Here is a 23,724-nt window from a genome sequence, read left to right on the forward strand (position 1 = left end):
CCGGGAAAGACCACAGCCGGTAGTTGCAGCCGGTCTACCCGCCCCCTTGAGGGGCGGGGGGCGAGGGGAGGCTCCCTGGGGGACAGAGAAAGAGCAATGAGATGGGCAGTGAGGGGGACTGAACCGAAGGGAACCGGGAAGGCAGCGGGAAAGAGCAGCTAGGAAGGGGATGAACGAGAAAAGAAGGAAGGGAGAGAGGGCCCTGAGGGGGAAACTTGAGACGTGACATCTCCCTGGACCTCCTCCCGCCTGGCCCTGCAGAGCCCGGACACCCTGCTCTGGCGTCCGCCTCGTGCACCTGCTGCCAGCCTCCTCAATACCAATCCAGGCTTTGGGTTATCAGCGCTCCTGGAGCAGGGAGTGGAGAGGAAGAAGTGCGGGGAGAGGCTGTAATGCGAAGCCAAGACACAAAGGCAGCCGGCTCTCACCTGATTTTCACCTCCCTTATCTCCACTTGGGATAGAGTCCGGCTGGTTCTAGTCCTCTGAAGGAGCGTCATTCAGAGAAGCCTTCTCCCTCCCCAGCTGAGACCTGCTGATAGTGCTGCGGGAAAGATCGAGATTAGGTGTCAGCTCCTTCTGCAAGGCCACCCCAAGGAGGCTTCGGATTTCCAGGACAAATCACCTCCTTTCCCGGCCTCTGCCCTGTGCTAAGCAGGTGGAAGCTAGGCCAACCTGAAAGCGGGTGGACCACCTGAGAGCAGAGAGCAAAGCCCAGGACAAGAGGCGAATTACGGTGGGTAGCAGTCAGGGTTTTTGAAAGAGTTGCCCGCACCTGCTGTCTCTCTCCACCTACTGGTCACTCATGGAGTCACCAGTTCTGGGATTATCCTGTGCCCTTTTGAGTTAGACACCGTGCTAAGCCACTTGCTCAACCCTGTGCCCCCACACTCTGCGGTCACTCTTTCCCCAAAGGAAGAAACAAGGCCTCACGGTCTAATTCAATGACCTTCCAGGGCTCATGCGACTTGATCCGAAGGGGGATGGCTGGACTGTTGATCAGCCATTTCTCCCTAGAAACTCTCGCCCCTTTGCCTACTAACACATGAGATCTTCCTCCCGTTCTGAGACCTCCGTCCTCTTCACAGGACCCTCTTCCTCTGCTTCCTCCCCACACACCCATGTGCCCCGGTCCCACTCATGACCCTCCTCTCTCTACGATGCCTTTAGATCAGCATGAATCTCACCCCACAAATGCATGACAAGATTTTCACGACTCAGATTATTTTCTCCATCACATAACCCTGTCCGCTAAAGTAGCGAGGAACTTCGGGGCGCCCAGTACTTGAACCTTAGGTAAGGCCGCGGCATCATCTGGGCTGCGTGGCCCCAGTGAGGCTGCTCTCTGCAGTTTCTGAACCACACCTGAGACACAGGGACCTCTGTCCTGCTGCCCTGGTCCCTGTCCTCTGTACTGAGACGCAGGACCGTCCTCCTCTTGCATCTTGTCACCTCGCTGGAGGTACTGTCTAGAAGTTCATCGTCACCCACCCCAGACCCGGGCCCTTTCTTTTCTCCTTTCTCTGGTTCAAGGAGGAGCTTGCACTGCCCCACCTTAAGTCACATACTCGCCCCTGGACCAGCCTGCTGTATAACTGGGAGGAAGCAGTCAGGGTACCCCAATGCACAGACATGACTACTGGGGGTCACCCCCGTATGTCATGGCCTTCCCAGGAAAGAGGACCACTGAGCCGTGCAGCTACCCCACATGATATCACTGTAAATTCAGGACCTTGACCCTTCACTTCTAAGTGCTCAGTGAACATTTCCACCCGGAAGTCCCTTGGCTACTTCCCTCAATGCATCCAGCCCCAAACTCCTCACCTGTCCCTCAACTCTGTGTTATCCTTCTAACCATACTTCACCGCCCCTGCATTGGATCAGTGTTTGTTTTCCAAGTCTAGCCACTGAGCATGCCCAGTGTGGCCCCAGAAAGAGGCATAGTGTAGGCCCTCACCTCCTGCTTCTGGAGCCACAGAGGGGATCTCCTTCCCACTGGCCCTGGAGTGTGAGCCAGAAACCAGCGGCTACGCCCAACACCCACTCTCCTCTTCTTCCTTTACTAATGAGTCCCCAGAACTCATTGGGCTCTTGGTGGCACAGCATCAAAGTAATATCTCCCAGCAGCTCCTTGAGGTCAGGTGATGGTCTGGGCGGTGGCAATCTGAGCAGAAACAATGTATACGATGCAAACAATGGACTGTGTCCTTAAAGAGAAGGACATGATCTGCTCTTCCTCTGTCTCTGCTTTCCACTAACTGGAATGCAGCTGCAATGGCAGGAGCTGGAGCCACCTTTCTGGACCACGTATAACAAAACTGAAGGACCTGTATTTCCTCGACAACTTCATCAGTAGAGCTTCAGTATGAGTTGGAGCCTTTACCTCGGGGCGGGGTGGGGGGACTCCTAGCACATTTAAGTGTTTGGTAATGTGGAATCTGTTATAGAAGCTGAGTCAATGTCCTAAGGGATCTTGAATCCATTTCTGTAGCATTTTCCAGCTTTGAGATCTTGGGCAAACTAATCTCCCAAGCTTTAGTGTTTCCTGGGGTCGTTTTATAAATAAGTTAGATAACATCGACTATATTATCTAACATATAACTGGCATTCAACAGATGTTGGAACAGACAGCCCAGTCATCTTTGCAAGACGCTGATCTGTTCCCACCACTCTCATGATGGAGAATTTTCAAAACCGTCTACTGTTCTTACAACAAACACCAAACCCTTCACGTGACCAAATGCGCCCTGCCAAACTCACCCACCCTCTTCTAGTCCAACCTCCTGACCCTCCCCACCCCCCATCAGCTCCCTTGGGCTACGCTGACCTTGCAGTTGCCTCACTCTTTCCACAAACATGAGGAGACGGCCTCCCACATGCCCGACACTGTGCCGGGGCTCCAGGTACAGAGCTGGGTCCTTGCTCTTAAGGACTTCATAGTCTAGTGAGGGGGGCAGCGGGGAGGGAATCAAGTAGATAATAAACAGAGCCGACATTATTGAGTATTTACTGTTTGCCGAGTGCTGTCCTAAAATGTTTGTACAGGTGGAGACTCTCAACTCCTACACCAACCCCCGAAGTCAGATAACACCACTATCATCCCGCCCTGGCAGATGTGGAAACAGAGGCATAGCGAGGTCAAGCCACGTGCTCAGGGTCACACAGCTAGTAGGAATGGAGCAGAATCTGAACCGTGACACCACAGCCTGTGCGCTTAACCCCTTTTCTATCTGGCCTTCCACTGAATATGAAATTAAAACTGCAAAACGCGCTGCCCAGAGGAGGCACGTGAGGTTCGGGCAGACTATGTCCCTCCTGCCCCTGGACCTTGGCATGTGCTGTTCCCTCTGCCTGAAATATCTTTTCTCTCCTTTTTACCCAATCGACTCCTGCTCACTCTGTGGACCCTAACGTCACTTCCTGGGGGACCCCTTCTGTGCTCTCCCCAGACCATCAGAATCTGTTCACAAACTCTTACTGCATGATGTGCCTGTCCTCTGGGGCACTTGTCACGCTGTAATTATATATTAGCTGCTTCTTTATGTTCCCCCCACTCTCCCTTCCGTGCTGTCATTAGACCCAGGTGCTGCAAGAGAAGCAAACACACCAGTATTGCTCAATGCCAAGCACAATGCCTGCACATAGTAGGTACTCAATAAATATCTGGTGAATTCATTGACTGATTGACTTACCCTGAGGTCTCCACCAGCTCTAGAGCTCCGTGTCTGTGAGATTTTCTCCTTCTCTCCCTGGTGGTCTCCTGCCTTCCTCGAGGACCCCTGCCCCATGCAGCTCTGCTCCTGATGTCCCCAACCAGCCCGAGTCCCCTGAGGGAGGGGTGATGGTGCTCCAGGTCAGATTCTACTCATGCAGGATACGAGGCTGGGGGAGGCCAGGGGCCGATGACCTTGCAAGCAACCCCTGGTTTTTCAGGACCAACCCAGGAGTCAGGGAATGGAACGGGGGCTGAGAGGAGGGGTCCAGAGCCCGGACATCGTGTCTCGATGGCCAGAGATGATCTTTAAACCCCATAAAAGCCAGAGACGTGGAGGCGGCCGTACCACCCCCACCGCAGGCATGTGGTCTGGAGTCAGGAGCCAGCTAGATCAATATCGTTGGGGAGGCTCTCAGCTACGAGTCCTTTCTGCAGCCAAGCGTCTCCCGAGGCCTGAGGAATGGTGTGGAGGAGGCCAGAGGCACAGGAAGAGGAATGCAGATGCATATTCCTTAAGGCCCTACAGCCTGGCAGCAGACTCTAGTTCATCTGCACACCCGCCCCTCGGGGTAGGCGCTCTCCCATTTTACAGATGAGGAAACTGGGGCCCAGAGAGGGAAAAAAAAACTTTCCCAAAGTCCTAGCAAAACCAGAACCACGCCCAGCCATGCCTGCTTCGGAGACCCGCGCTCCCTTGACAGGTTACACTGGACGAGGCTCATCTCTAGTCCCAAGGCCTGGCCTGGTCTTCCCAGATGCCCAGATCGGGCTGGAAGAGAGGCCTTTCCTAGGCTGTGCCCGCGGCCACATCCGGGATGGAGGCAGTCCACACTCCAGCACTTGCAGAGACGGGAGCTCACTGGTCCCAGAGCACACTTGCCAGTAGCTCCTCCCCCTTCTGGGCTCCCAGCAGCCCCCACCTGTGACGGTGCGGGCTCCCTTGTCCCCGGGAGGCCACAGGACACAGCCAGCCAGCATCCCGGCCTCCCCGTGTCTCCACTGCTCCAAGCCAAGCTGTGCCAGTCCCGAGGCTCCTCGAGGCTCCTCGAGGCTGCAGCCCACTGGCCCTTTCCACCCACTCCTGCTTGCCCACGTCCTGCGTCCACTGTGCACCGGGCCCCTGGCCTGACCTGTGGAACTCAGGGGGGTATGGGTGCTGTCCCTGTCCTCTGACTGTGCCACTCTGCTGATTAGCACAGCCAGGGGTCAGCTCGCTGTGGGAGCAGCCCTGCCCCCTTGCTGGCCTGATACCCCTGGGACGGAGTCTCCACACCAGAAGGTGGGCGGGAAGGAGGTCGCAAAGGAGACACTGTGCAGCCCAACAGGCTAGGTTTCTGTGTGTGTGTGTGTGTGTGTGTGTGCGTGTATGTGGGTGTGTGCATGCACCCCACCCCACCCCCACACACAGGTGCATTTGGTCCCACACCTACTGTCCGTTGTTTAGAACCAGCTAGATCCTTTCCATACTTTGAGTTGCTTAGAAACTCCTGAGACGAATAGTCATTTTCGCCAACGAATGAGGACAATCCAGCTCTTTAAAAGAGGAAGGCAGAATTTTATGCCCATGAGGAGACATTTCAGAGCCGCTGGACCGGATTTCCCAGGCCCTTCCCTTCCCACTCACATCCAGAGGGCCTGGGCATGGCCCCGGAGAGACTAAGACAGCTTCTCCTTCAACGAGTTCTGCCTCAGGCTGGTTGGGGGCTGGGGCAGGAGGAGGGACATTTGGGCTCAGCTCCCAAGGGGACAAGGGGCACATGGGGAAGGGGGCCATGGGGACATCCAAGCCAATCCAGAGAGGACTTCTTCCTACTCTGGCCCTCCTCTGGGCCGTTCTCCAGGGCAGGTGCCTCTGTCTGTCTTTCTGCCCGTGGGCACACACACCTGCCACAGAGGATTCCGCACGAAGAAAGGTCTTCCACAGTGGTTCTGGAGAGAGGTGAAAAATTCCAGTGCCCCCGCTGGACCTCAGACAGATTCACTTGGGATCTCAGGGTGTGGCCCAGGCTTCGGGACTTTTCAGCCAAGTTTGAGGCCAAGTGAGAGACTCCTCTTCTCTGGCCCCCAACCCCATCCCTCTGCCCCTCCTGCCCTTCCGCTGATGTTCCTGCCTCTTCCACGGCTGGACTCTGCCAACGCTCAGAACACCTGGAACAACCAGGGTACTGAGTTCCAGGCCCGGGCGCCGCCCCTTCCTAGCCCTGGCCAGCGCCGGGCTGCAGAGACTCCACACTCCGGTCAGCAGGACGGGACTGTGAGGTGACGCCTAGGACCGCTGGTCTCCACCAGAGACCCAGACAAGAGCAGTCACCATCCTAACGGCTCGGGTGGTGCTGAGGCAAGCCGTGCACGGAGCATCTCGGCCCCTGGGTTTGAGTCCCAGCTGTGTGACACTCGGCCGGGCTGCTCAGACTTCGGTGCATGTGTGGATTTCTTGAGGGTCTTGTTAGCATGCAGATTCTGATCTGCAGGTCTGGGGTGGTGACCAAGGTTCTGCCTTTCTAACAAGCTCCCGGGTGATGCCGATGCTGACAGTGCAGGGGCCACACTCGCATGAGGAATGAAGAGTCGTCAGTGTAATAAGGGGTATGAGGAGCGCTCACCTCCCTACCCCAGACCCTCCTGCTGCAGCCCCAGTCCAGTTCCTCCTCCCCAGGGCCGGCCCCCACCCTGCCCCCCTGTTTGGTCCCCTCAAAGCCAGGCAGCCTCAGCCTGTCCCTCTCCTCTGTGTCTCTCATCCCCTGCCCCAGGCCCAGCCTAAAGTATCCACATCCCTCCAGAGCGGGGTGGCATCGGAGGGTGCCCTCCCTGCTCACACATGTGGAGCCCTGGTCCCCTCCGTGGGAAGCCAGCCAGACCACCCAGCCTCCCGAGCTCCCCGTCGGACCGATGCCAGCAGTTTGGTCTCCTGCCTGCCCATCACTCATCAGAGTCTGTCTTTCCCTCCTAAACAAAACCCCAACAGCAGAGGAAGAGAGATGCGAGCTAAGAAACGCATGGACGCTTCAGGGTTCACAGCCCAGCTCCGCCAATTATCAGCTTTGTGATTTTGTGCAATCTCTCAACGTTTTTGAAGCTCGGTTTCTTTCTCTGTAAACTGAGGACAAGGACGGCCCTTATCTCACTGGGTGCAGGTGCATGAGAAAATACGCATACGTGCTCAATGTCGTCTCTGGCACTTAGCAGGTTTGTTACGTGATCTGCCTGTCAGAAGCTACATGACCTCTCACAGCCTTGCTCTCCTTGTCACTTTGACGTCACGACACCTCCCTGCTGTCCCCGTGGACCAGAATGTTCCAGAAGCAGTCCTGTGAACCAGCTCCAGATAAACTGGTTGGTTCGGAGTTAGTCATTATGACCCAAGCAGGGTCTATCAGAGCCTAAGAGCATTCATCCCAGCATCTAATACTTGCTTGAAATATTGGGAGAAAAGAGCTCTCTACAGGGGCTGCTGCACTGGAAGGATGCAAACTGGTAGCACCGAGTGGCCGTATCCTGGAGCATCCGTGGGGCCACCCCAGGGATAGAGGCTGTCCAAAAATTAAGCCAACTCAGAACCAAGTGATGGAGCTGAATTCCCCATTCCACCGTTTGAGCTGCTGGACCAGTGGTGCCTCACTTCTTGGTCACGTGGGCCAATACATTCTTTTTTTTTTTTTTCTTAAACCAGTTTGAGGGGCGCCCGGGTGGCTCCGTGGGTTAAGTGTCCGACTTCCGCTCAGGTCGTGATCTCACCATTCATGAGTTCGAGCCCCGCGTCCGGGCTCTGTGCTGACAGCTCAGAGCCTGGAGCCTGCTTTGAATTCTGTGTCTCCCTCTCTGTCTGCCCCTGCCCCACTCTTGCTCTGTCTCTCTCCATCTATCAAAAATGAATAAACGTTAAAAAATTAAAAAAAAACAGTTTGAGTTTCTCTCCTAACTGAAAGAACCCAGATGAAAAACTCAGTGGCAATCAGAACCAAGACCTAGATGGTGGGGATGCTGCTGGGAGAATTACAGGTGAGCCGTATGCCAGAGGCATCCCTGAAGCCCACCCCATACCCGGAGCCTGGGTGAGGGCCCCTTCATGCTCACCAAGACGCAGCAGACCCCTTCCCGAAAAACACAGTTAGATAAAGGCACAGACTTTTTCTTTCGCTTTACCATTTATAAAGCCATACAATGGGTCGCAAAGAAACAAAGCAGCTGTACAGGAGCGGGCCAGCATTGGTGTAAAATACATTCATATCCAGGGCAAGGAGCACAGGCCAGGGTTTATACAAGGTGGCGGAGGTTATAGGCACGATGATACAAAATAGAAAGGATATTTCCATCTATATAAATACACAGCCAGGGGACGGGGAGGATGCCAAGTTATTGTTTCTCCTGCAGAGGGCCTGGGAGGCGGGGAGGGGGTGGCAAGGAATTTCTTACATTTGTTTCGAATGGCGTGTCGGCGGGAAGAGAGAAAATGGGGAAACATGGCGTGCACACACACACATGTGCTCAGTCTCACGCACAAACCGAACATGGACACACAGGAGAGTCTCAAACTGTTTAACACTGATTAGAAAACAAACTGGGGACATTCCTCTGCAATTACCTCGCTGCTGAGAAGAGCCCAGGTGTGGGACATAAACGGAAGTCCTCAAACATGCTGGGCGTCTGAGGATAGAGGAGTCGGGAGGGAGCACCCCGTGTAGCCAATCCTCACCAACAATACTGATAATCTAGCGATCGGGGCCCTCCTGATTCCTTTCACTGCTGGGTGATACTGACCTTGACATCCCATAGCTCATTCGCTGCCTTTGACCCTAACCCCGTGTTCCCTAGAGACCAGCAAAATATGTACACATATACACCCACACTTGCACACGCACGTGTATGCACCCGCCCCGTGTAACACCAGCCAGGAGCTCCAGTCTCAGGACCCTGGGGCCTGGGCCTGGGTGAAGAGTGGCTCTGGGACTCTGCCCCCAACCTCTCCAAGGAACCCAAGTGTGGGGAGATGTAGGGGCGGGAGGCAGCCCTTGGATGGGGCATGGACCCACTTGACCTCCCCCAATCCTGAAGTTGAGACAGTCCGAAGAAGCGAGGGAGAGCCAGGAGGCAGGGACGGTGAGCAAATGCCCCAGGCCTATCCCTGTTCTGCTTACAGACACCTCCACACCCCCTGGATGGCGGGGGAGCCTCCCTGACCTCGGCTGTGGCACATCAGAGTACCCCCCCCCCTCCTGAGTGCCCTTTATAAGGATCACGCTTGTCCAGCTGGCTGCTGCCTCCTACAGATCACACGGCCACCAGGCCCCGCCACCCCTATCCTGCCAGCCTCTGACACACCCAGGGAGTCCTCGAAACCCACAGGAGAAGGAATCCACATGTTTTTAGAGTTGCTAGGGAGAGACTCCGACAAAGATAGGGGTCAAAAGGCCCTTCCCTAGCCTAGGACACAGTGTATTGGCCCCCAAACACCTGGCTAGATAAGGGGACCAGGGTGCCAAGACTGCAGGGCAGGAGCATTGCAGTCACCCCTGGAGGTTGACCAGACAGCTCACTTCCTTCCTATTTCCCCTCTGGGGTCACCTCTCCATTGTTCCCATGCCCTGCCCTGTCCTCCTGTTCCACGGGTGGGGAGCCACCTGGACCTCTCCCTGAATCGGACAGATGTCAACTCCCTGCCCTCTTCCCTCCAGACACCGTGCAGGCCAGCCCCAGGCCCCAGGCCGGCTTCAGACGCCTGGCTGGAGCGGGGGGGGGCGGGGCCTGAGCCCGCCTGGCGTCTGTGTCACTGTTTCACCACCTCTCCCGTTCTTCCTTGCCAACTTCCCCCAGACCCTTGCCCTGCCAGCCTGTTTCAAGACCAGACAGCATTCTCCTGGCTGGCACACAGATTCAACAATAACAGCAAAAAGGGTTGAGGGGGAAGGAGGAGAGGAAAGGATAGACATTCACACAATAATAACAATAATTATTAAAAGTGCTTTCTCTTAAAGGAAATCTTTGGCAAGAATATACCGCAGCGCTGTGGGGTGTGGGGTGTGTGTGTGTGTGTGTGTGTGTGTGTGTGTGTGTGTGTGCGTGCACGCATGGGTACAGAGACCTAACCTGTGAGACATGGGAGAGCCACAGTGTGCTCCCAAGTAGTGTCTGACCCAAAGGTAGGGCCGCCTGGAGACGGGGGTACCCTTCCCTATCATTCTTCTGGAAACCCACTCCTTCCAGAGGGACGTGAGGGAGTGAGCTGATCAGCTTCCCAGGATGCCCGGTCCTTCCCAGGGTCACACTAGGCTCAGGCCTGAGCGGGGCGGGCTGGCCATGCCTGGGAGGTGGGAGCTGCTGGTGGGCAGTGGGAACGCACGTGTGACGGCCCGGGGCTGGCTGCTGAAGGGTCTACACTCCACCTGGCCTCAAGCGGAGAGAGGACATCCAGGCCAGGAGGGGAGAGTCCCGGGGCCAGGTCCAGCAGGAGATTGAGATATTTACAAAGGAAGTGGGCAAGGGATATCTCCTATCTGGGAAGAGAGTTGGGGTATGTAGGGAATGAGGAGGGGGGAGATCTGGGTATCTGGCTTGAATGCCTCAGAAGGAAGAGCACTTGGGAGGAACCTCGGCCACCAAGTGCAAGGTTGTATTCTTTAGGAAGCGAGGGCCTGCTCCCTACCTTCAGACACTCTCCAACTCCCTGAAACAGAACGTCCACACAGGTACAGCTTCTTGGAGGAGAAAAAATGCAAAAGACACACCTGTCACCCACATCTGCCACACACACCCTTGTCCCCCGCAGGCTCATCCACTTGTTCAGGCCCACAGTGAGGGGGGCAGCTCCCCTCATCTCTGGGAGCTGACTGCTGTGCCCCGGGCTTGCCAGAAAACAAGGGGGTGAAGGGAATGGACGTGTGCACCCCCTTCTCACTGAGCCCCAGACAGAGTCTGGGGGAGGCCAACAGTAGGGCCAGGAGACCCCTGATGGCCCCAAGGATAAAGGCCCCCTACAGTTCAGACCTCACTTATACATAAAAAAGGGACGGGAATTGGTTGATGCCCGGGAAGGCAATAAAGCAATATGGGAAAACAATAAATACTTCTTGTCAATTTACCTATTCTTTTTTTTAACCTTTTCTTATATTTTATTAGCTTACAGATTCTGTCAGTATGTCTCACATATATATTATATATATTTATATATCAGTACAATGCCTCTCTCTAGGGAACCCCATAGGCTTAAGAAGCCATTCAATAATGGAATCCCGGTGAATTTTCTACTCTGGCTTAGAGTGCTTGGGTGGTGGTCTGGGGGGTTCGAATTGCCCAGATGGACTCTCAGCCCTCTGACCTAAATGCATTCCCTTGCCCCTCTGCTCCACGGGCAGCTTGGCTCTGCTGGGGAAACCATGGCAGGAGGGGGAACAGCGAGGCTTTGGCATTGTAGGTAGGCCATGTAGATGCACAGGAAGTGGCCCCAGGAGCTCTGCCAAGGACAGCCCGGGCAGCCCAGTAAAAATCAGACCCAGAATCACCTGCAGAGGGGGGGACGAAAGGCCATCGGGTGTCTCCCCCGGGGCCTCACGGAGCAGGTTCCCCAGGACGAGCTCCAACATAGAGACCCTGAAGGACAAACCAGGGCAGGAAGGCTTGATCCCCGACACCCAAAAAGGCATCAAACAGATAAGCAATTCTGAAGAAAGGCTGGTCTGGGGCACAAAACCCAAGAATGGGCTGAGGGCTCAGAGCTGGCCGGAGCCACCTGCCCATACCTGCTGCTGGGCCACACGCCTCTGAGAAGACCCCCAGAGCTCAACCAGCAACCCTCTTGAGGGATCTCCTCCCCAAGACTATGCACACGTACGTCTGCACCTCCCAAACCAAGTGTCCAGCCTCCCTGTGGGGGCAGATCAGGGCTAAGGCTGCAGGGCGGCCAGCCCCACTCCTGCGGGGGTCTTTGCTGGGAAGGTGCTGGCAGCACCCAGGGCCGCTAGAGAGCAAGCGTGGAGACCGAGAGAGAGTCTGCGATCCCATGATCTTGGATACTCCTGCTGCCCTGTCGCGCCCAACTCTCACCTTCTTTGGACAGTATGCACATGCATGTGCAAATACACGGGGCACGCAAAAGTCTATATATTTATAACTCTGGCTGAGAGGCACATGGAAATCAATACGTGAAGATGTGGGTGTGGACACAGTATATACCCCATACAGACACCCACACAGACTGTACATCGGAGGCAGAGTCCAGAGACCTCAGGGACCTCAGGTCTGCGGTACTCTCACAGGCAAAAGTTCTGCCACTTGGTGCCCATGCTGGCTCTTTTTGGTTTGCCAATCTACCCCAGAGGTGGCCAGAAAAGGATTCTCTCAATTTGATTTCTCCTTGCAAAGCGGTCGGGTTAGGGAGACAGCTTTTCCATTTACTCCCAAAATATAGATCCTCAAGGAGTTGGTCTGTCTCCTCTGAGGAGCCTCTTGGAAGGGGGAGGGGGGTCAGGTGGACCTGGTTAGCGGTGGAGGCTTTGGGGCTCTGCGGTATCCATCCACCCAGGGGAATCCGAGTTATCCTCCCCCATCTTTTTCTTTCTCTAGCTCTCTCTCTCTCTCCCCCCGTCCCCTCTGCAATTCACTTCCCCCTCCCCACGTTGCACTTTCTTCTCTCCTTCTCCAAAATTGGCCCAAAGTCCTCCTTCTGGATTCAAGGGTGGTCAGGATTCATGAGTCCCCGCCCCACATGCCCCGTCCCCACTGCCATGGCCCCGGGCGAGGGGTGGCGTTCATCTCTTCTGGCCTGCACTCAGCATGACCTTGGAGACAAAGTTGACGATGGCGGAGGCGGGCTGGTTGGGGTCAAGCTCAGCGAAGAGGTGGCAGGCGTTGTCGGTGGTGCTGCCCTGCTTCCGGGCCACGAAGCCGAAGAGCCTGCAGGGGCAGGAGAAGGGGATGACGGGCGTGAAGCGGACCCCAGGCCTTGGAGAGCTGCCCCCGTGAGCGAGCTCTCCTCAGGTTCAAGTCTCTCGCCACTCTTCCCGCCTCTCCCAGCACATGAGGACTGGGGCACAGGGCACAGGAGAGAGGGTTCCTCTCTCCCTTCCACCCCGCACCCCAAAGCCAGGTCCTGGAGATAACAGGGTCATTGGTTTTAGGTAGACAGAGATTCCCCTTTGAGAGGCAGGGGGAGGCGGAGCTGGAGGCAAATGACAAGACTGGACACTAAAAGGCAGGGAGGAGACCGAAAATAAAATGGGGACATTCCTAGGCGAGCTTCTCTCGGTCCTTCCCAGCCCCACCCCTCCCTGACTGTTCACACAACACAGAAGCACATGAATAAAACGCTGTCTGCCTGTCAAAGCACTTGGCCTCAGACACCAGGAGAGGGTCAGGGAGACAAAAGGACAAGGGGTCACCACCACCCCCCCCACACACACACACACTTCTCCTGGGCTCCAGAGAACGGGAGGGGACAGAGGACCCCACACCTGTTCCTCCCTACCCCCCACTCCCTGCACCAGGGCTGGAATGACCTGGCATTCTCTGTGCAAAACAGAGTTAAAAATATGAGCAGAGAACAGAATGTGAGCCCAGGTCCCCTCCCAGTCGGCACGTTGCTAATTAGAGCGAGATGGGGAAATCGGGACAGCTGGAGATTCCGATGGAAACCCCTCTCCCCAGGACTGGACCACAACAGCTAAAATTAGCAAAGTTGGGTCCTGCTTGCCACCGACCGCACGTATGTACACACACACACACACACACACACACACACACACACACACACACACACACTGGGCGTCCTACAGCTTTGCTCTCCCCAACTCTGTTTCAGGGTCTGGGAACAGCTGGACCAGAGCCCGGGGTAATGGCCTGCCCAAGTGAAGGGGTAACCTGGGTCCACGGACCAATCCCTAGGACCCCCTTTCCAGGCTGGCTCAGTCTCCTTGGTGCAGTGGAAGGCAGTAAGGGCGGACAGAGGGAGCAGCTCCAAGCTGCCGCATGACAGCGAGCCAGCCCCGGCTGCCTGGTTCTGCCGGGGTGGAGAGCCAGCCAACCTCACCAGCCTAAACACGGCCCGCCTGCCCTGCCCTACTGTTTACTTCAGCTCCGTGGCTCCCAGGGCCAGTTCAACAACTGCCAAGTCCTTTCTCTGCTTGGGGCAGTGGATCCAGGCAGGAAACCTCAGCCCCGAGGCAGGGAGGGGCACTTGCAAGAACCTGAGAACAAGTGTCTCCTTAAACGTGGGGCCTGAGGCGCCTTGCGCACCCCTCCTTCGTCTGAGACAGGCTCCCTGGGGCTCCGCCTGGCCCAGCAAGGCCGTGTCAGTAGGAAGCTCAGCACAAAACCAGCTCCGGAATGAAGAGAATGACTTCCAGGCCTGGGACCAGCCCACTTCTGTCCCTGACCCATCTCCCCACGGTGGGGCCCAGTGCTGAATGAGCACGAGCTCCCTTAAACACCAAGTTCTGGCCTGCCTGGCTGGGGTCCGAGACTGAGAGACCCAACGACCCTGGGAACTCAAAGAAGGCTGAAGTAGGTACAAGGCAAGCTTCAAGAAGGCTGGACACCTGCGTGCTCCTTTCAGCTAATTCTTTATGTAACCTCGGTCAAGGAGAGGTGCCCTGCGTCCCCCTCTGGATGCTCCCAAGGGCGTTCACGGTGCTGACTGCCTACGCTCAGCTCCATTCATTCCTGACCCAGGGGGCTGAGCTCACTGTGCTTCCTCCTCACTCTCCCCTGCTTGCCTCCATCCTCGAATTTCTTCATTTGGCAAATATTTATCACCCCTCCCATACCACGAAGGCAGTCCTGCCCTCAGGAGCTTGCCATCGGTGTGGCCCTGCCTCCCTGTCCCCTGGAAATTGTCTCCTACTCCCACACCCATTTCTACCTGTGCAAAATGTGCTGTCTTTTAAGACCCATTTGAAAGTATTAGTTCTTTCCCCAAACCTTCCCAAATCTCTCCCTGCCTAGATGTGCTCTTCTTTGTGCTTGGTACCCTTCATGTGTCGCTACAACAGCAGTTTTAATTTTCTTTTAACAGGGAAAGTTTTCCTTTTCTAAAGCAATCTTACATGAAGTCCAAATACATGAAGGTGACAGCAGGATTTATGGCCATGAATGTATCGATTCAACAGCAAAACATTTACCTATTATAAAGTCAATGAGGGAGAAAAATTGGGGCTGCTTGCATGAACCATACAAAGTCAAATGTGGAATTGCAGACCATAGGCCAGCTTCAGTACTCAGATTATTGCTATACCCTATTTAGGTTTTGTGAAACTGAGAAAACCCTGATCCATACTGGTCAATAACTGCCTCTCAGGCCAGGGTTTCTCCTTCCTTCATAATGGCTCAGTTGCAACCGGAAGACCCTAGGGTTCCTGGGAACATGGTTTGAAAACCACTCCAGCACGTCAGGGCTGTTTATGCACTTGTCTTATCCACTGGGCCAATATCAGGCCTCCTGAGGGCAGAGTCAGCCTCCTGGTGCGTCTGAATTATCCTGGGGCCGAGTGCCCTGCAGACACGTGGGAAATGCTGAAGGGGTGGAAGAATCAGCCAAAAGGTCCTAGGTCCATCCCAGAAGAAATGTGGACTTTCTGGGCTCCCGACTTCTGATGAAGAGGTGAGGCCCAGCCACAGGATCCACAGAAACCCACCAAAAGAGCAAGAGTAGGAATCAAGGAAGCCAGGACTGGGGCAGAAAGATCATTTAAACAAGCCTTGCCCCATGACCACTGCCTCCAATAGAACTCCCAGCTTTCTGTCCACTTTCTCAGATCTCTGCTGGTCTGGTCCTGGGAGAGGGAAGGTGAGGAGACTGGAGGCTGGGCCTCTGGCCTTGAGGCAAGAGAAGGCAAAAGACCTGGCTGCCTGGCCAAGCTTTTCTCCAAAGCTGAGTAACCTGAGCACAAAGGCCTTTGTTGCCCTTTGCCTACCCCTGGTCCCAGATTCTAACCACCAACCCCCCACCCCCCCAGCCCAGGGAGCAGCCAGCTGGCGTCGGGGGAGAAGCCACACTTACTTAGCAGGGGCACCTCCTTCTGTCTTCATCCACCTGTGGAGACAAAGACACCACAGTGTAAACCACCACAACTCCTCCCCCGAGAACGCAGCCCTGCGCATGCCCAGACCTGCAGGGGGAAAGCAAGGGAAACCCCGTTCCAGGGGGGTGGGAGCCTCCAAAGACCACGCGGGGGGAGGCATTCAGGGTGGAGAGAACACTGTGGCCTGCCTCCCAAAGAGCTCTCCCGAGTGTGAAGAGGAGAAGCGGATTCAAGGTCAAGGATATGGCACGGGGCATGGAAGCAAGCATTTGAGTCCCTGGGAGGGGCTCCAAATTTGTGGTGGGAAAAACTCAAAAAAGTACCCAATGCAATTACTGAAAGTCTCACAGACACAGGCGGATCTTCCAGTTGAACTGTGAATACACACCCACACGCACACCCACGCCCACACGTGCCCCCACACAGACTTCAGTGCTGTGAAGATGGGTGCAAGAGAAGGCGACTACAAGAGACTTACTTTCTCTCCTGTGGATCCAGGTCACAGAAGGTGACAGTGTTGAGGGGGTAGTGTCGTCTGAAGAAGAGCCTGTGGCACAGATACCAGATACACAGAGAATGAGTATCCACGTGACCACCCTTTGCCACTTTCCACTTGCAGGCGTCAGGCTACCCTCTGCAGCTGTCATGGGTTAACCCAGCCTCTCCCTTATGAGCAAGGTGGCCTGGGCTGCTCATCTTAGCAATGCACAGGGACATAAATGTGTCACTGAAGCATGTCCCCAATGCTAGTGACTAGGAAAAGAAGGAAGAAACTGGTACTGAAGAATGATCAATGAGGGGATGTGACAGAGGAAGGAAAGAAGCTGGAGGAAGAGCACAAGAGCAAGGGCTCTGCTCTAGAAATCAGGCACTTTCATGAGTTGTGTTTTTGGCTGTATACCCTATGCAGGCATATTTGTAGGAGGGAAGACAGATGGATGGATGGATGGATGGATGGATGGATGGATGGATGGATGGATGGATGGGTGGATGGGTGGGTGGATGGATGGATGGATGGATGGGTGGATGGATGGATGGATGGATGGATGGATGGATGGATAGATGGATGGGTGGGAGGGTGGATGGATTGGTGGGTGGGTGGAAGACTGGACAGGTGGGTGGATGACAGGTGGACAGATGGAGGCACAGGTTGGTAGGTGGACGGGTGGACAGGTGGACAGATGAGTACAAGGTACAAATGGTAAGTGGGTGGGTAAGTAGATTGACAGATGGGGCACAGCGGGGAGAGCCCAGTACGGAAGCAAGTAGAAGAGTCTTACTTTCTCTGGTTGTCAGTCAGTGTGATTCCCTGGGCAGAAACTTTGAAGTGAACGATGGTGGCAGCTGGTGTGGGGTCAGCAGCCAGTGTCTCAGAAGTGGCTTTGGAGATGGCCTGTGGCCCAGTGAGTGATTCCATGTCCACGGAGTTGACGAAGAGCACGTTGCAGGCTGGAATAAACCCACCCAAAGAGAAGTCACGGGGAGTGGAGTGGGTGGGGATTACCTCCCAGCTCAGCTCTTCGGGGGAGGAGTAGATGAATGTTAGGCCAGCCTCAGGCCAAGGCATCCGCACAGAGAATCACGGACTGCCCAGAGATAGCTGGGTCTGCAGGACGGGACAGGGCAGGCAGAAGGAAAGGGCTGGGTGGGCATCCTGTCTGGGGTGGCCACTTACCTGCCCCTTGCTTCAGCAGGTCGGTGGTTGAGTTGGCAGGGCCTGAGCTATCTTTCGATTCATCTGTGGGGTCTGAGACAAAAATTTAATTCAGCTGGTAATTAAAACTCTAGAGCTGGAAAGAAGCACAAGTTCGGCTGGGCCTCAGGCAAGCTCTGCAAATACTTCGTGCAATGGATACCGCTTTTCGTAACAGGCCCTGGCAGTAGGCACGTGTGTGTCCGGTCTGAACATTCAGTGAGGACTGTCGATAGTTAGCACATGGGTTGAGAGCTCTGGAATCCAACAGTGTGGGGTGCAGACCCTCACCCCGGCACCTGCCAAGTACCTAAAAATGGGGATTGTGATGACAATACCCATTGTGCTGGGTTTTTGAGATGTTCCATATACACTGTTAGCCCAGTGCTTGGCATAAAGCAGGACTTCAAGTGGCAACTGACATCTCTGTTGTCATTTTGCATTGATGTGTCTTTGTGTAGATCGATGAATGTCCCAATTCACTAAAGCACTAATACAGCGCAGTCGTGATTTCGATATTACTAAGAACGGAGTATTGTCTGTACCAGTGTTTCTCAGGCTTTGGAGTGCAGGCTGATTAAAACACAGGTTGCTGAGCCCCACTGGAGGGCTTGAGAATATCTGCATTTTTAACAAGTTCTCAGGGTGCCGATGCCACTGGTCTGGGAACCATACTTTGAGAAGCACTGGTTTATATAATGTAAACGTCAAACAGTTTTGTAATTGCTAAACTACTTTCATAAATGTCGTAGAACTATAATTTAGTTGGTGTCTCAACTTTGTGCTTAATAATGCTACTTAAGCTGTACTTGAACTTTTAAATTAATAATGTCGGCCAATTATTAGTAGCAATTCAATGAAATGAGTTGGATTCACAGAAATTGTGAAATAATATTAGGGGTTTTGTGTATGGGCACAACCCCAAGAGCTCCAAGAGAAACCAGAAGAAAGTCCCAGAGACACTTCTGAATATCCTATTGCTAAACAGAGAGGATGGGGACCAGGTACCCAGTTTCCAGTTCCTAGACCTCAAGGTCAGGGCTGAGCATAATTTCCCTTGGGTGGGCCCTGATTCACGGGGCTGGGCAACAGAAGCCTGTGCGGTGACGAGTCTTGGGTGTCCATCCGCCAGCCTCCAAAGCTGGAGCTCTTCTCTGAGAGAAGCTGGGCCTGGTGTCTCACTCAATGTCCTATATGTCCTGAGGCTCGTGGGTTCCATTTGTACTTCCCACAGTCAAGAGGCCTTGCTCTTCCCATCAGCTCTACGTCCCCTCAGTCAGAGAACACCCTGTCAGCCAAGCAGACTAAAACTCCAAGGACGTCTTGGCCCTGTTTTCTTCCCACGCCATGAGGAACCCAGTCACTCTTCCTCTGCGTGTGCTCCCTGCTCTTTATTCACACCAACCTCCAACACGTGGGCACCCCCATGACCTAAATCTGCCTTCCCCTCCCCCTTCCTTCAGCCCTGCCCACCGATGCCCATCTCATCCTCCAGACACAGTCCTCCCCATAACTGACTCCTACCTCTAGTGCCTCCCCCCTGGGCTTATTCTGGGGATTCGCAAAAAAATTTCTTAAAGGCACCGGAGAATTTTCCAGAACAATCTGGAAAGTCAATTATGTGTGTTCCTGGAGTTAAGTTTTTTTTTAAGAACTTTTCCTTCTTTTTTTTAATAGGAGATTTAAAAAAAAAAAAAAAAAAAGGAGAGTAGCTTTGAATTTCCCTAGATTGGCAAAATGACCCAGGTCCTCAATGCTGGCCCATGTTCTGGAGCGGCTGGCAGAGCAGACACAAACAGCAGCCCAGCTCAAAGATGTACTTGGAGAGCAAGGAGTCTCACGTTCCTACCTCGGTTTGGAATGACCAGCTTACAGGGCAGAGCCAGTGGGATGATGGAATGCTGGTAGACCAGGGCAGAGAGAGACCCTGCAGGGGGAGACAGCATGTCAGGAGCAGTGCCACTGGGAGCAGGCCCGGGCACCGAGGAGCCCAACCACCCAGACCACTATCCGTCATCTTCAGCTTCTTTATTACCCACCTCTCCCTCATCCCACAATGAAACTGAAAATCCACTCCCTCCTTGTTAGCAATATCTAAGGGAGAAGGTTCCAGCGGCTCGCTCTAAGCAGCCATAAGGTGTCCTTTCCACAAAGTTCCTCCCAACATTTCTCCTAAGTCCCTCTGGCTACTGGGGCCCTCTCAGGACAGTGCAGCAGAAGTATCAGAGAAATCGTGGGATCAAATCCCAGCTCAGTCACTTATTAGCTATGTGTTCTTGGGTAAGTCTAACTTCTACAAACCTCCGTTTCCTCATGTGTAAATGGGACCATAACACCTCCCATGCAGGATTGTTATGAGACCAGAAGTAATGTAAGGTTCCCAGACAGTGACTTTCACATAGTAGGTGGTCGATAAAGGCAGTTGTTACAGCTGTTATTCAAATTCTAATGATAATGCATTTCAGTGGGGTGAGACAAATGCAGAAAGGAATTTGGCAGAGTGAATCAGCCACAGTACAGAGGACGGGAGGCCACTGTTCATTTCCTCTGCTGCGTCTATGACAAGGGGGACCTGGGACAGCCTGAGATACTCTAGGCAGGTGGACTGTGGAGACGGGGTTGGGGAACAGCTCACCGAAGTTTGGCTCATTGGGGCATCCCTTGAGCTTGACTCCTCTGGGGCCAGTCTCTATCAGGAAATGTCTCACCAGCTCGTGGGTCATGTCCCCTGGAATAAAGAGAAAGACATGAGGTTTGAGCACTTCTCATGGGGCCCTCCCACCCCTTGCTAACATCACTTCATCCCTTCCCCACATGCAGCTCTGTGGCGGGAGAAAGGGTTGGAAAGATAATACAGCCAGAACCCAGGAATGGAGAGACCACCGCTCAAGGAAACACAACCAGAGTTCCAATAATCCTGCTTCCCTGTCCTCTGACCCCAACCATCACCAGGCCCAAGACTCATTCTTCCAAAGAGTCTGACTCAGCAGGCACCAGCTCCCCCAAGAACCATAGGTCTGTCCAGCCCTGAGTCCTTCTGGCACCTCAGGCTTGGAGGAGGCTGTGCTGGTCCAGAGCCTGGCTCGAGAGGAGGGTGTTACCTTTTTTATTCTGCTGCACGACGGTCGGAGGAGGAGATGACACCTTCATGGCCAGCCCGTAGGCCCCTCGGAAGGAGTGGCTGTCGCGGATGATGAAGGCCCCTGGCTCCTGGTCCTTAAGGAGAGCGATGGCTGGGATTGGAAGGGATGAGGGGACCAGAGCAAATAAGAAATTGATGGCACGGGCCTTGCTTAAGACTCATCAGGTCTACCCAATCTCGCTCCTTAGTTAGAATTTAAACACCCCTAAGGGTCCTCCTATGCTAAAGTTGGCGAACATCTTCTATAAATAGCCAGGTAGTAACTATTTCAGGCTTCATAGGTCATGCTGTCTCTATTGCAAACTACTCGTCTCTACCATTGCAGCACAAAAGCAGCCACAAACAATACAGAAGCAAAGAGATACAGTGTGTTCCACCGAAACTGCATTTACAGAAAGAGGTCCGGGCCCTGGGCCATAGTCTCCAAAACCTGTCTAACATCCACACAGACCTTCCCTGGGAGCCCGGTGGACCTCACTCCATCCCCACAACCACAGCTTTGTTTTGCCTGTAAAATGTGCAAAACTCTCCACATCACATAGCTAAGATTTGTTCTATGACCTTGGCTGGCCTTTTACCTTGCTTGGAAAATCATGACTTTGCTACCTTTTTTTTTTAACGTTTTATTTTTATTTTTGAGACAGAGAGAGACAGAGCTTGAGCGGAGAAGGGGCAGAGAGAGAGGGAGACACAGAATCTGAAGCAGGCTGCAGGCTCTGAGCTGTCAGCACAGAGCCCGACGCAGGGCTCGAACTCATGGGCCATGAGATCATGACCTGAGCTGAAGTCAGATGCTCAACCAATTGAGCCACCCAGGCACTCTGAGACTTTGCTACTTTTAAGCACCCTTCGTAGGTCTACAAACCATGCTTCCTCTCCCCACAGTTCACCGCGAGGAGGTGCCTCTTACCGTCTGAACTTGATCCCAGCCCCCCTCTGTGTCCACCCCGTACTGCAAAAAGGAGTAAGTCTGCCCAGGAAGACATGGTGGGCTGCAGCCAGCTGTGACCTCTGATGGACCACAGGACCCTCGGTGCCACCTAGGACTCACCCTGCTCTCTGGAGATCTCAGGCTTGTACCAATACTTGGAAGTGTCCTGGACGAACTTCACTTTAGCCCGTGTCTCGGGGCTGTTGTCTAAGAGAGACGGAGACAGAAAAACAGTGTTATGGGTTGAAATGTGTCCCCTAAAAAGGTAGGTTGGAGCCCTAACCCCAGGTACCTGTGAATGTGACCTTATGTGGAAATAGGTCTCCGCAGGTGGATTCAAGTTAAGATGAGGTCATGCTGGATCAGAGTGGGCCCCAATCCAATATGACCGGTGTTCATGTCAGAAGAGGAGGAGAGACACAGAGACCATGGGGACAGTTGTGAAGATGAAGGCAGAGGCTGGGGGGACACATCCACAAGCCAGGGGACACCAAGGATGTGCCAGCAACCACGAGAAGCTAAGAGGTAAGCCTAGAACACATTCTCCCACGAGCCTCCAGAAGGAGCCTGCCAACACCTTGATTTTGGACTCCTAGCCTCCAGCCCATGACAGACTAAATTGTTCTCTTAAGCCACCAAGTCTGTGGCACTTTGTTACGGCAGCCATAGGAAACTAACACAGAAAGGCAGTGTCCTCGACACCATCAGAGCCCTGCTGGAAGGGGCCTCGAGTGGCTTGCCCATCCTTCCCCTGTCTCCTGCCAGCCGCTGTGCATCGCAGAGCTGCTCTCCGATGGAAAAGCCTGGCACAGCATTCTCACTGAGCTGAGGAAAGCCCTCCCTCCACCCCACCCTCTCCTCTCTCCAGAAGATCTGGACCAAACCCTTCCTGCAGCTTCCCTTCCACAGGCTAACGCACCCCACCTGCTAGCCTCTTTCTCCACTGGCTGAATTTCCCGACTTTGTCATAGCAACCTTGCAGTTGAGGGAAGAAAGCTACATTTCCATCACTTCTCCCCAAGCTCCTCCTCATGCCCTATATGAAGAGCCCGTGTTCTCCCTCATATTCACATACAAAAAAATCAGTCCTTCCCTGGAACAGAGGAGGAGGTGGCTTAGAGGCCATCTACTGTGAGTCACATACCCCACTTCCCTGGCAAATGACCCCCACCCAGACCCTTTGCAGACCAGAGATACCTTACAGAGCATTAGGTTCTGGAAGATGCTCAGAGAGAGCACCCAGGATAACCACTCAACTTTACAAATGAGGGAAATGAGGTTGAGAGAGGGAGAGGGACCCGCCCAAATCACACAGGTGGTTCACAGAAAGGCTCCTGTAAGATCTTCCCAGGTAAGAAAACACAGGTGCCCATTAGTGCCAGCTTTGCCTGATCTTTGTCTGGGTATTAGGATGTGCGGCCCTCGCTCTCCAAGCCCTTCCTTCATCTTTTGGCACCCAAGAAACAAAAAGGCAGAGGGGGGGGTGGTGGAGTTGGGGGGAGAGGAAGAAAGGAACATTCCAATTCCCCAGGTTTCCTCCCCTTTAGAAAGAAGCCAGAACAGAGGACGCCTGTGCTAACGACGCTATAAAGCTGAGGGTGCAGAGGTGAGATCCGGGTTAGACTGTGGGTCCAGCGTTCAGTCAATTTTGACTTGTCAGTAACCCTGGGCTAGACCCCTGGGATCGGCCTCTGGAGGACAGCAAGGGGGTAGGCCGGCTCCCTTTCCTGGCAGCTGCGCACGGGGCAGGGGCGGGCGAAGCAGCCGGGCCAAGCAATTGCGGCAAGCTGCCTGTCGCTCTGCTCTGAAGCCCCAGGCCCCGCGGCTGCTGGGGCCTAACGAGCTGTCAGAGGCGGCTGCAGTGACTATTTTAAGCAGGGAAGATGGTGGGAAACAGGAAATGTCCCAACTACTAGAAGTTTTCCATCCTCCAAGAAGAGGGGCTGGGAACCAATCGTCTCCGGTGGGCAGCAGGAAGCAGGGGCGTGTATGGTCACTGTCGCTGCCCCTGCCTGGCAGGCTCGGGGCAGGACCTGGGAGCGACACACTGAGAATCTAGGCAGCAGGGGCCCACCCCGGGGCTGCCTGAAACCTTCTCAGTCTTCCTCGAATGCCCCAGAGTTCTGGGGCCATTCTGCAACAGGCACATTCGAGGTCTGGCGGAGGCCCTGACCTTTGTGTTTAGACACTGAGCCCCCTACGCAGAGGCCAAAGATGCCGAGTTCTGGTGACGAGC

The 23,724-nt window shown here is 54.3% G+C and overlaps 1 protein-coding gene across 4 annotated transcripts in view; it reads right to left on the reverse strand.

Annotated features, from left to right (window-relative positions):
* Window positions 1-7,846: 7,846 nt before the first annotated feature.
* TNS1 (tensin 1) overlaps window positions 7,847-23,724 on the reverse strand; it is a 201,261-nt gene continuing 185,383 nt past the window's right edge. For all 4 annotated transcript variants that reach the window (XM_042995305.1, XM_042995306.1, XM_042995307.1 and 1 more), the window contains 9 exons: window positions 21,609-21,695; window positions 20,517-20,648; window positions 20,051-20,143; window positions 19,265-19,342; window positions 17,398-17,469; window positions 17,003-17,171; window positions 16,201-16,269; window positions 15,701-15,733; window positions 7,847-12,600 (listed from right to left, as the gene is read on the reverse strand). In XM_042995305.1, the coding sequence (XP_042851239.1) occupies window positions 12,456-12,600; window positions 15,701-15,733; window positions 16,201-16,269; window positions 17,003-17,171; window positions 17,398-17,469; window positions 19,265-19,342; window positions 20,051-20,143; window positions 20,517-20,648; window positions 21,609-21,695 (878 nt within the window). In that variant the 3' untranslated portion in view covers window positions 7,847-12,455. The remainder of the gene's footprint in view (window positions 12,601-15,700; window positions 15,734-16,200; window positions 16,270-17,002; window positions 17,172-17,397; window positions 17,470-19,264; window positions 19,343-20,050; window positions 20,144-20,516; window positions 20,649-21,608; window positions 21,696-23,724) is intronic.

The sequence above is a fragment of the Panthera tigris genome, chromosome C1, assembly GCF_018350195.1.
Source record: "Panthera tigris isolate Pti1 chromosome C1, P.tigris_Pti1_mat1.1, whole genome shotgun sequence".
Taxonomy (NCBI): Eukaryota; Metazoa; Chordata; class Mammalia; order Carnivora; family Felidae; genus Panthera; species Panthera tigris.